Here is a 13148-nt window from a genome sequence, read left to right as displayed (position 1 = left end):
CACAAGACTGGATCCCACACCAAAATCATGGGGCGGGGTGGAGGAGGAGGAATATATTCATATGAAAAATGGTTGTGTAAATCATCGCTACGTTTTCTCAGAGTGTTAATGTGGCAAGTCATAGTTTTGAACATCTATGCTTTTACTGGTTTAGGCTGTGAAATAAAAAGTTGAGAAAGGAAACTGATAAATTGCTTCTCATGTGGGAGAAATGAATAGGCTACCATGTCAATACAAGAACAGCCAATTCTAAACCAAGGATTGCTCAAGAGCCCAGTTTGGTTTAGAAGCCCTCATCTTGTGTTGAAGATGGAAGAATAGCATGGAAATATGTGCTCTGCATTATGTAATGTGGTGGTGAAGTTTCTGATACAGATTAGTCAAGCTGGTGTGAGGCCATAAAATGTTCATGAACAGTCCAGTGTTTGAGGGATCAAAACGAGAGTGGGGGAAATTGCCTGTTTGGCTGAGTTTAAAATGCAGGTGCACAGTTTTGCAGGGCAGCTGTAGATGTGGCGATAGTAAAGCTAAGATTCAAGGATCCCAGAAATAACGTGGCTGAGTGATAGAGTTACGATAAAGAGTCTTGTGACATTTCTGCCCTTTTCCTTTACTGGGCATAACCTTTCATGGGTCATAGTGCACTTCATGAGATGTGAAAGTTTATGCCCTACTTTGTTGTTTTTGCTATAACTGTCTAATTCTTCTGGAAATTTAAGGGTAGAGTGCAGTTAATAGACTGAGGAAAAAAGTGTATACATGGCGGGTGAGCTAAATAAAAAAAAAGCAGGAGGCGGCTCTGAAGAAATCGCAATGCATAATGTCAGAATGGCCTGTAAGTTGAGTTCTAAGAGGATTGGCCAGAAGGGAAAGGGAAAGTGTGACACTGTAGGCAGTAGCCTGAAAAGCAGGAATCTGATGAAACCTGATTATGGAGACATGAAGAAATGGAGTCAAAGAAATATTCACATGGAATGGGAAATAGGAAGGAATTAGAAAAATGATGGAGATTTGAAGGGATAGGTACTGTGTTCCAAAAAGTCACTGGCTATATAAATACCTTAGAATTTAGATCAGGGATGAGGAACCTGGGGCCCTCCGGATGTTGATCAGGCTAGCATGGTCAGTAGTCAAGGATGATAAAGTTGGGAGTCCATGAAAATGGAGGGCCACAGGTTCTCTATTCCTAGTCTATAGAGCCTGACAGGGCTGTTATTCCTTTTAAGAATTTTATGTAAAGGGAACTCTGCAAGTTGTAGCTCCTGCTGTCACTGCAACATTGTGATTTGGCAATTCTAGAAGGACAGTGAGATGGAACCAAGAAGCAGTGTGCGGAAGCAAGGTCTTTGTTTCATATATTGATTTCATCTAGTCAACCAAATCTTTGACACTGCCTTATATTATAAGTCTGTTTTCTGTCATTTGCTGTTTAGCAGTTTTGTCCTATATGGAGAGAGGCACTGTAAGCTAGTTCTCTTGCTAACAAATGTTCATAGTTCTATTAATAATTTTTCCCTCCTTTACGAGCATCAACTTTTGGGGTTTCCTAAAAAAAGCAACCCTATGTAAGCAAACATTGGATAGCACACTATCTGTCTTATTTAGAAGTGTGCATACAATACTATCAAGAACATAACTCTTGTCTTCTATTGAACAATGCTATTAAATAAATGAAATCTCCAGATTAAATACAGGGCTTCTGATAAGTGTCTATATCAGTTCTAAAAAAGTAAGCATAAAAGACTGAAGCACTAAACTGCAGAGTTTGCTTATCATGAGACATTCAGCTCTTTCCCCCTTTCAACTTTTCTCTTTTATTGATTTCTGTCTTGCAAAAATGTTTTATCAATTGTGTTTTGAAATAATGCTGAATTAGCCTGATCAAATATACACAATTTATGTTAACACCTTGCTCTTAATTGTTGGGGGAAAAGCTTGTTTTGTTCGTTCTTGTTTTAAGGTTCTTGCAGCATTGCCTGAAAATATGAAACCTGGTCCAGATCTTTATGGCTTTCCATGGGAAATGGTGATTTGTGGTGCAGTTGTTGCCGTTTTTACTATCTTACTTCTGATGTGTAGGAGTTATCAGTCAGTAAGTATTCAGTATGAGTTATACAGAGTTTTATCAAACTTGTTGGATTGCTTTTAAAATATTCATTTGTATTTTGAGAATCCTATGTAACATTCTTCGACTTCCCCTGTGATATGGCTTTGGATTTTAGCTGTAGAATTAAATACTTGTCTGTATTTTGGCAACTTCATTTTTCAACTTGGTGTCGGAAAAGCAAATTAAACAAAATCCATCTCCATGTTCAGTTACATTTATTTTAATAGTCAGTTTATATTTATTTCAGTTTTAATAAACTGGCTTTCTTTGAAATATTCAAGACTATATAGGTTACAGTTTCAGAATAAATTTTGAAGAATTACTAAATTATACTCAGTAGTGCAAACTGCTGTCCCTGATGTTGTAACTATCTAATTTTCTTCTTGAACTAGTATTCTTTATTTTTGTCCACTCGGCCTCTCCCTGACTCCCACCACATCTTTTTAAAGATGTTAGTATATTGCTCTGATGTTTCCTTGTAGCTTGAAGAAACTATGGAAACTTTAATTTGCATGAGATTTTGTGTGTATTTTTCATCAGCAAGATGATGAAACAACATTTGAATCTATTAAATTAGGAATACCTTTATTTTGTGACTACATTATTGTGTTCTGAAGTTCCACATCCATTCAATCTAGATTGATTTTTAAAAAGCTTATAGATCTAAGACAATAGTCTTCCTGTACTTTTTCACAGACAGTGACTGATTACCACAGTACAGTGGTACCTTGGGTTACAAACTTAATTCGTTCCGGAGGTCTGTTCTTAACCCGAAACTGTTCTTAAACTGAGGCGTGCTTTCGCTAATGGGGCCTCCTGCTGCCGGTGCACCACCGGCATGCGATTTTCGTTCTCATCCTGGGGCAAAGTTCTTAACCCGAGGTACTATTTCTGGGTTAGCGGAGTCTGTAACCCGAAGTGTTTGTAACCTGAAGCGTATGTAACCCAAGATACCACTGTACATTCTTTCTGCACTTCATGCAAAATAAGTAGTACAGTGGTACCTCGGGTTACAAATGCTTCAGGTTACAAACACTTCGGGTTACAAATTCCACTAACCCGAAAATAGTACCTCAGGTTGAGAACTTTGCTTCAGGATCAGAACAGTGGCGGCGCAGCGGCAGCAGGAGGCCCCATTAGCTAAAGTGGTGCTTCAGATTAAGAACAGTTTAGGTTAAGAGCGGACCTCCAGAACGAATTAAGTTCTTAACCTGAGGTACCACTGTAGTAGGAAGCACTTGCATGTCAAAGTTGTGCAAAGGGTCCACTCCATTCACAAGCTGTTACTTTGAGTCATTGGCAGACATAATGATGGGAAATGGATTGTGGCAGAGGTTTTCAACCTTTTTGAGTCCACGGCTCCCTTGACCAACTACATTCTTTCTGTGGTAATGAAAGGTGGAGAATGTTGCATCCGTAGAGTGCTAAACTGATTAAGTGCCACATAAACACTCAAGTCTAGTAGGTCCTTTACTTTTGCAATTTTGTTATTTTTTGCTTTGTAGTTTTGCCTTTTGGCATTTTTAATGCTATTGCTTGTGAGAGTTGGCAGGTGAGCTAACTTTCATGTTGAGAAAAGGGCCAGCTGTGTATACACTGAGATACAAATAGCCTATGTGATTGCATGCTCCTTCCTGAGAGCAGTCTTGTTTATCCCCAGTTAAGATATATGACTGCAGTAACATTAGCAGTCTGTTAAGGCTAATTAAGTTCCCCATGCAGAATTATGAACTAGCTGCATATTCTGAGAATGCTGTTTATGTGGCGAATGAGGTTAGCTTTAACCGTTGTTAATATTGTGATGTATCATTTAACTGTGATTAAAGGGGAAGTGTGGGGAGGAAGTGTGTGATTCTGCAAGTTGCTTGCCTATTTTTGATCTTTTAATTGATTTTAAGAGAGCCCTGATGTTACGTTTGCTCTGGCACTGGGAATCTACTTTGTTGACTATGCTACTCTAAATTTCCCTTAATATTCCCCTAATATTGAAAACTGAGCCTCAATCCCATCTGTGCTGTAAACAAACTGCAATATTTGCTCTTCTTTTGCAGATTAGAAGTAGACTTTATGTAGGTAAGTTCAAATTTTTGTCTGTGAGTTGAGTTTAGCTGCAGTTGAAACCGTTTTCTCTCCGTTAAAGGTTACCACATATAGCTCTTCCTCTTTTTAGGAAGAGAGAAACAGCTTGCCAGTAAAGTTGCTGAACTAGTTGAAGACAAATGTAAAGTACTGGAAAAACTCAGTCTCTGCAAAAAAGAGGTAATGGTTACTGTTTCCCTTCAAAGCTTAAATGCTTAGAGTTATTGCTTCTGCCCAAATTTTTTAAATACTAGAATATAGACTTCCATATTTTATTTTATTTTATTTAGTATCAATTTGGCTTAATGAATGTGTGTGTACCTGGAAGTTTTTTTCCTTCATTTCCCTTCAATTACCATTTCTTATTTCAGTGCACTTGCACAACCTCATTACATAGGAGCTGCATTCAGATGATGAACGAGTATTTTGGCTACACATACACCTGCTTTGCGCCTTCCTTTGTATGAGTGAGAAAACCAACCAACCAACCAGAAAGCTTTCTTTTAACCAAGTTTCCTGTTTAGTCTGAACCAGGAAAATATGGCTAACGGCTATGGAACAAGCCAAGATAGTGAGCCATAGTGGAAACTGACTTAATATCCAGGCTTGTTCTGAAACCGTTAACCATGCAATATGCCTGCAATAGAAATGCTATAATGTGCAAAGATGCCTAGATCACCCACAGCAAAAGGGTGATAACTATGCTAAGAGGAAAGAGTTCATTGGTACCAGGTCATAGAGCAGTGCTCCCCAAACTCCCCCCCCCCAGGGACCACTTAAAAATTGCAGAGGGTCTTGGCAGGCTACTTAATCATTTTTCTGTCTGTGGTAGCAATGGTAATGCACTGTGATAGGTGCTGTAGGATTTTAAATTGATTTTTTATAGACATGTCACAGACCTCCTGAATGAAGCTCATGGACCACGGATGGTCCATGCCCTGCTGTTTGGGAACCCCTGGCTTACAGAACCTTGTTTTCCTGAAAATTCTGCTAGGAATTGTCCCTCTCTGGGCTCCCATACTACTATTTTGAACACCCTGTTTAGCCTAGTTCTTGACAAGTCTGATAATTATAAAGCTGAAATGTGTGGAGCTTTTGCTAGCAGAGGAGTTTGAGGAGCACAGCCATAGGTTGTCTGATTTCCTTTATTTTAATTATAATACGGAATTTTCATTTTAGTATGAAGAGTTAGAAAACTGCCTAAAAGATGCCAGTCTTCTGCAAGGGTCAGCCAGTACATCAAGCATGAAGGTAAAAGTTGAACTGGGAAAAGTACTTGTATAATATTCTTTCTATTTATATACCACTTCATATTTTACTATAAACCTCTGTTTGGTTTAAAAACAACCAAAAGGAATCAGTGTAAGAAAAAGAATAAAGATAAAATGTTCAAAAATAATACAGTTTCCAATCTTGCTAATCATCTTCATCACAATTCCACATTTTAAGGAACATAAATGAATGAACATCTGTAAAATATATTTTATAAACTAGAATATTCTTTACCACCTGATCCTGCGCATGTTTGTTCAGAATTCCAACTGTGTAAGTAAGTGGGGCTCACTTTCAAATAAGTAAGCATTGAACTGCAGCACTAGGTAGGTTTCTGTTGTTGTTTATGACGTGTATGTATACTAACTCACTGCTTTTTGTTGGCTATTGTGTCCAGTCACAAGGCATTAAGTTAGGATTTTACTGTACAAGAGCGGAATCTGGAATTTTGGTAATCTCACATTTCATTTTTAAAGGCTTTTAACCCTATCTGTGCAGATAAGCTCAACAAAATGTAGGAAATGTGGGATGTCATACTCTGCATAGGCTCTTTTATCCATGCAAGGCTGGCAGAAGTAGAATCAAGTATGTAAAATGAAGTAGATTGTGCTAACTTTAATTTGCATGATTTATGCAGGTTGAATAATTTGATTTTGTACATCCTTGACCTAGGCATTTAATTTTTAGTGCATTAAACTTAAGTATAATGAATACATCCAATGTAGCCTGGTCTGTGGAGCTGCTCTTATTGTTTCTACAATACATAATTAAAGTTAAAAGTGCTCAGTAGCTACTACTTAATTCTCGATTACTCTTATTACAAATGTCTTCATGTTATCTTTCAAAACTTGATTATTTTAGGCAGCATATGAAGAACTGAGTAACTCGAACTCTGCACTCAAGAGTGACATAGAATGTTTAGAAAAAGAACTTAAAGAAGAGAAGTCCAAACGATCAGAGCAGGATGACTTGGTATGTCTTTTGTTCAAAGCAGTCTTTCTCAGGCAGAAAGTTTGGCCTTCAAAGAGAAATCAGATAGTGTAATTCATCTGATTAAAATTAGAATATCCTGTCCTCATCTACTCTCTATTTGCTTTTTGCCTTTTTTTTTTAAGAATAACATTAAGCCACTGAAGGTCAATTGCTCCTGTGGCTTTTGATCAAAAACACTTTGTACTTCATATTCCAAATATGTTAAATGTATTGTTTCTTTATCAGACTGATCCACATTTTTTCAGTGTGTCCTGGAGGCAGCACTGTTTGAATTTAATTATGTACAGCAAGGGTTGCCAACATTTTTGGTTCCAAGGACACATTTGTAAACCAGAGAAACTGCAGTGGGCATCACATTGCAAACAAGTGCACACAGCAGCCTATTCTTTTGGCTGCAATAGAACACTTCTTTCAAGCCTAATTTCAGCAGTGGGGTGGGAGTCCTGTGGGTTCCAAGGAAGACTGTAGAGGGCACGGCACATGTACCACCACATTTGCAACCCCTGAACCCAATGTTGGTTCTTGAAATGCGGCTATCTCTATGTCTGCATCTTAGTCTCTCTGTGTGTTTTGCTCATCCAAGGATGATTTATTGCCATTTTAATTAACTGTAGCTAATTCCTGAACAGGGACGCAGGTGGCGCTGTGGGTTAAACCACAGAGCCTAGGACTTGCTGATCAGAAGGTCGGCGGTTTGAATCCCCGCAACGGGGTGAGCTCCCGTTGCTCGGTCCCTGCTCCTGCCAACCTAGCAGTTCTAAAGCACATCAAAGTGCAAGTAGATAAATAGGTACCGCTCTGGCGGGAAGGTAAACGGCGTTTCCATGCGCTGCGCTGGTTCGCCAGAAGCGGCTTAGTCATGCTGGCCCCATGACCCGGAAGCTGTACGCTGGCTCCCTCGGCCAGTAAAGTGAGATGAGCGCCGCAACCCCAGAGTCGGTCACAACTGGACCTAATGGTCAAGGGTCCCTTTACCTTTACCTAATTCCTGAACATCGGAAAAAGTCCAGTTGAATTCAGTGGGACTTTTCTCCCATGTATTCAGCATTCTGTGAGAATCATATGCAGACTACAGTTAATTGGACTTCCTGTTTCCATGTGCCAGTGTTGTTTGTTTAGATGAATGTATAAGGGTAGAAGATCTTTCAGTATGAAAACATTATCACAAAGCTAATAGAATTGAATGTTTTCTTGACAAATGTGCATAGAATACCTTCATAGAGAATGAGACATTTGCCTTTGGTAGATAGAGCCAGTTGACTTTTGGAAGTTATTTGATCAACTTTCTAAAGCATCTTTTATAACAGGGGTGGGGAACAGGGGTGGAGAAATGCCCCAATAGCCACATGGGCACTTTGACAAATGGGAGGGGCTGTGCACTTGTCAATTTCAAAGAAAGAATTGTGACAACGCTTAGAATGCACTCCCAACTCTTTCTTTGCAGCCTGGCTGGATTAAGTCAAAGAGTGTCACTTCTATTTTATTGCAATCTATATAGTTTCCTATCAATGAGAGCTGAAAATAAAATGGTCGCAGGTGATCCCTTGATAAATACAGTATTTAAATCTAATTCAATACAGTGTTTGTTCACACTTGTTTTGACAAGGCAGTATCAACCAGAGTGTTTTATATAAATTTATTTTACTGTCTTTGTAGTTGATTGAAATACGGAGAAGAATGGAATCCTTAGAAAATGAAGCAAAGTCTATTCAAATGCAAGTAGCTGAAGTAAGCCAATCTTTAGATACTAATGTAAATGTTTCATCATGCACCACAGCAAAATCTTGGACCTCACTGTCAACATTTTTCATTAGTCTTGAACACAAGTTCTTTATGTCTGCTCTGTTTAGACATTTCTTTCTTGGCATTCTAGGAGGAGAATTCAGGACTTTTTATTTCTTTCAACATTGCAAATAATTTAAGCCAAAGTTATCTTTTGCCTTGTACGTTCTCCAGAGCAGTTATGCAGCAATGATATCAATGGGGGGGGGGGACCTCCACAAGCTGCTGCTGTGCCATTGGCAACCAGGTTTCATTGTTGTCACTTAGAACACAGGGTGTACACACAGCGTCACTAGTGCTGTTTGACAGGTGGAACTGTGTATTGTCATATTAGTCAGTGGAGAAAGCCCTGCTTGCTTATTTTATTTTTCATTAAAATATCTTTCAAAATCAGCATGCAGTTAAATGAATGACTCACAGCTTTAGAACCCCAGACCATTGAGAGGTTTTTGGTGCACAGATCACATGCCTATGATATATATAATTTACTGCTGCTGAAGGTGGGATGCTGGGATTGCATGCATCTATGCCCCAGATTCACAGGATTGCAAGATGAGCAGACAGGTTCGTACCTGTTGTTTATTTTGGAGAGCATCATGTGTTTGGCAGGGGAAAGGTGGGTTCTGTGGAAATAGTTATATATCTCTGTGCCCTCATTCACAGTATATCTTAGTGAGTATCACTCAGTGGAACATAATTTTATGATATGGTATTAGGATTGGATTGTAACCAGGCTAATGCCTAAAGGAATTGGTAGAAATAACAAAAAATGTAAATGCGATTCTATGTATTTTTGTATATACTTATATTAGCAGCTTCACTGTGCTTTATTTCACTTAGGCCAAGTCCACATTAAAAGTATATGAGATCAACAGAGAGAGACTGAAAACATCTGTCCAAGATGCAATAGCTGAAAACAACCAACTTCATGAAAGTGAAAAACAGGTATATCATTTACACTGTGTAGTTTTATAGAGTGCCTTTTAGGAACACGGTATCCTCACTTTAGAATAATTTATGATTTTAAATATTGTTAAGGCTCCGGTTTAAATTATTATGTAGTTTAATGAAAGTTGGAGGGAAAGTGTGATAGTCCACAGACTGCTATAATTTTTGTGACTTTGCCTTCCATGGGGTAAATCAGTTGCCACTTCTATGAGTGGTTTGATGTTCTGAGCTGCTTGGCATTTCAGTGCATTTATTAAGACACAGGCCTTTTGGTGGGGTGTGTGTGTGGTTCAATTGCTTCCTTGCCATCAGAGTGGTTGGATGTTCTTTGGTCTTGGAGGGTGTGTTTCCTTCAGAACTCTCTCTTTGTCTTCCCTATAGAGGCTTTTCTAGATTGATGTGCCTGGGACAATGTCAGGACAGTATTTCTGAGCTACTATCTCAGTCAGCTTTTAATAACTTGTCTTGCCGCAGATTGGATCCACCTCATATTTCCAGCTTGGGGATGATTAATCATAGGCTTGGGTTGCATTCTGGTAACATGAAAGCTGGACTTGTTCCACGTAGTCAGGTTTTATACTTTAAATCTCTAGCTCTTTATTGGCCAGAACATTCTGGGTTATATCATGTTGTGTCTCAAGCTGATGGGAAGTTCTTTGCTCCAGTACAGCCTTCCATCAGCAGAATGGGAAGGAAGGCAGTTTTGTTGATTTCCCTTCCTCCCTGCAGACCCCTTCTGCCCTCTTACACTATTCTAAGGGCTTCCCGCCACCCAACCATTCTGAAGCAGATTTCGCAGGGCAGGTTTGAAAAATTGCCTCCCTTCCTGTTCCACTGATGGAAGGTCCTGTCAGATCAAAAAGTATTTTATTAGTGTGCAAGACACAGTTGGATGCAACCTTATATATTCCCATGCTTTTTTAAAACACAAAAAGTTCAATAAAAATGATTTTAAATTTCATGTATAGCAAAAGAACAGCTGTCAAAAATTAGAACATATGAAATGTCAGTTAAAATACAAAATATTCAGCTCAATGAATTTTGCTGTATGTAATGTTAAGAATTTAGGCCAGACCTTTTAAAATTAAATATTATGAAATTCTAATAACTGGTTGGTATAAATTAAATACTGAACTTTCTAACTTTTGTTTCCAGCTCTTAAAAGAAGCTGAAGGACAGAGTGAACAATTAAGTGAGTTAAATGAACAAGCAAAAATGTTAGAAACCTCAAAAGCAGGTATGGAGGAGACTCTTAAAAACAAAGAAAGTCAAGTCAAGGTAAAATTAAAGATTTATTTATTATGTTTATATCCCAACTTTTTTCTCAAAGGATGGTTCTCCTACAACAACCCTGTGAAGTAGATTAGGCTGAAAGGCAGGGACTGGCCCAAGGTCACTCAGTGACTTTCCTGACCGAATGGGAATTTGAAACCTGGTTTCCCAGGTCTTAGTCTAACACTTTAACCACTACACGCTGGCTGCAGCTCTTGCTTTACTTTAATCATATGGACATGTGTGAATTATGTGCATGCCTAATGTCACCTGGCACACAGGAGGAAATTTGTTATTTATTTTGGGGCTCTTATCGTGGGAAGACTGCATCACATTTTAAAACAGCAGGAAGGGTTATTGAATTCTAGGGGAGAGAGAGAGAGAAAGAAAGGGGAAATTCCAGGAGTTGCAAGAGAACCAATTTTATTATGTATATAATTCCCTCCCTCCACCCCACCCCCAAAGTATTGCTTGGTGTGCTTCAAAATCCTGCCACTCAACAACAGCTTGCACTCCTCCCTTTGGGAATATTTGGAGAGATACAGATGATTCCCTCAGGCATTGATAACGCTGCTTGGAGCTGTGGTTGCCTTGTAGCTTCATTGATTCCTATGGGAGTCACTGGTGCAAAGCTCTAGGAGGGAGCATGGTAGACTCGTATGTTTGGCAAGTTGCTAAGCCCTTTTTAATTGGCTGAGCTGTAGGGTTATCTGCTTAAACTTCTTGGAGTCTTCCCTCCTCTCATATCAAGCATTCCATTTGTGTAAGTGAATGGGAGAAAAGGCCTGGGCAGAAAACTAGGGCCATAATATTTCACTGATTTCTTTAGGCATCTATCCACATCCCTCCAAATTCCTCAAAGGGCAATTTCCAAATAGCTTCAGTGGAGGTTCAGGTGGCTTTTTCAGAGACCAAGGAAGTTAGTGGTCAGATACAGATTTGCAGTGCTGGATAGAGAGAAAAACCTGCCTGCAACTTTACTTGGGGTTCTGGAATTCTACTTGTGTTGAGTTTGCAGGAGGTCTAGCTACCACAGTAATGCATGCTGTTGTAAAAGTTTTTCTCTTAGAAGTAGTCCACACGGAACAGGAACTATTCCTGTAAAACACTTGATATGAAAAGACCGTTAAACATTCAATAGGTTTATTGAATATATATGAAATGAATAAAATCATGAATTTGCTTTGTGAAGAGCCAAGGACTCATTTGTGCATCTTGTTTTATAAATATGGTATAGTCACTGACAGAGTGCTTGTTGAAGATGAAAGACTGGAGCTGTACATTAGATGAACATGCTGCTGCTGAAGACAACCATTGGGATAATGATATAAAGACTGAAGCAGAAAATGGGGAGCACTTGGGTAAATCATTATTCATTACCTACGGAAAGGGAAAGAAAAGAGAAATGATTTCATTTTCAAATTCTAGAATTGTCACCTGTTCTCCTCCTTAATATGTGGGAATCAACTACATACAAGGAATTAAACAAAATCTATGGCATAGGTATTAATAGGCAATAGCCTGTTGCATTCAGTGCTTAAAGTGGATTTTCACCAAAGCTTTATGTTGACATATGCTAGATTTCTCTGTGCTGCAGCCGACTGCTCAATGTAACCCCTGAAGTTAAAAAACAAAAAACTTAGAAAAAGACAGTCCAAGTTGTTGAGACTCTAACCCTAGGATAACTTGGCAAAGCACAAACTGGTCTGACAACCACTGCTCGTTCTTGTCCTTAGCCTGAGGATAATAATAATAATAATAATAATATTTATTACGGCCATAGGCCCATACAGAAAAAAAACAAGACATAAATAACAGCTTGTGCACGTGGGTAAAAACAGCCGCTAAAACACCACTGTAACAATAAAATACTATGAGATGGAATGACATACTGCGCCTTAATTAGCTTGTAGTGCTCCTTGGCAACGCTTTTGGGTAAGGACAGCGACCAGAAACCTAGCCACTTTCAGGGTCGTATGGGTATCCTTATCCTGCAAGATTTGGGCAAGGTGGAATTTTGGTGGGGTACCCTCTAGTTTCTGCATGATTGATCCCAACAAATTTGCCCGTGGCCCGTTGAACAAGGGGCAAGTGAACATAATGTGCTGAAGCGACTCCGGCGTCTCCTTATCACATTCGCACATGGCGGAGGCTTGGCCCTTTGAGAATCTATGTCTCAGAACATTGGAGGGAAAAACGTTAAACCTCGCTTTGGTGAAGGCCAGCCTATGGGCAACAGTCGAAAGGGAGGAGAGGTATGATGGAACGCAGTAAGTTAAAGTAATACCAATGTTCTGGGGCGAACAAACACCTCCCCCCAGCGTATAATTTCGCTGTAAATCGATGTCATCCAGTCTTTGGCGGATCAGTCTTTGAGCAGTGATTTGATCTAGTTTTAGGGAATCTAAGGGAGAGATTCCGTAACTCAGGAGTTTGGCATGAATTCTACTAGTCCAAAGGCTGGAGAATTCATCTCGCCATAAGCATTGGACAAGGTAATGGTCTGGTAATCTATGCCACAATGATAACCAATAACTGAAGACTTGCTTCCACAGGCAGGTTTCTAGGGATGCGATCTTCAATTCTAGTCGCATGGCTGCGTTACTTACGCACAGGGGAAGCATTAGGATCCGACGTAGGAATTGGTTTTGCAGAGTCTCAAGAGGAGCAAGATCTGTCATCACGGCCCAGAGCG

At 39.3% G+C, this 13148-nt stretch overlaps 1 protein-coding gene across 5 annotated transcripts in view; it reads left to right on the top strand.

Annotated features, from left to right (window-relative positions):
* Nucleotides 1-13148, top strand: part of MIA2 (MIA SH3 domain ER export factor 2) — a 54383-nt gene that overhangs the window by 20712 nt on the left and 20523 nt on the right. For all 5 annotated transcript variants that reach the window (XM_080977461.1, XM_080977460.1, XM_080977464.1 and 2 more), the window contains 9 exons: nucleotides 1961-2092; nucleotides 4159-4180; nucleotides 4278-4366; nucleotides 5366-5437; nucleotides 6320-6430; nucleotides 8108-8179; nucleotides 9074-9178; nucleotides 10337-10459; nucleotides 11691-11814. In XM_080977461.1, the coding sequence (XP_080833587.1) occupies nucleotides 1961-2092; nucleotides 4159-4180; nucleotides 4278-4366; nucleotides 5366-5437; nucleotides 6320-6430; nucleotides 8108-8179; nucleotides 9074-9178; nucleotides 10337-10459; nucleotides 11691-11814 (850 nt within the window). The remainder of the gene's footprint in view (nucleotides 1-1960; nucleotides 2093-4158; nucleotides 4181-4277; nucleotides 4367-5365; nucleotides 5438-6319; nucleotides 6431-8107; nucleotides 8180-9073; nucleotides 9179-10336; nucleotides 10460-11690; nucleotides 11815-13148) is intronic.

Source organism: Podarcis pityusensis (genome assembly GCF_964106645.2).
Source record: "Podarcis pityusensis genome assembly, chromosome: 1".
In the NCBI taxonomy this organism is placed as follows: Eukaryota; Metazoa; Chordata; class Lepidosauria; order Squamata; family Lacertidae; genus Podarcis; species Podarcis pityusensis.
The sequence above is the reverse complement of the archived record's forward strand: the minus strand, read 5'-3'. Positions and strand labels throughout refer to the sequence as shown.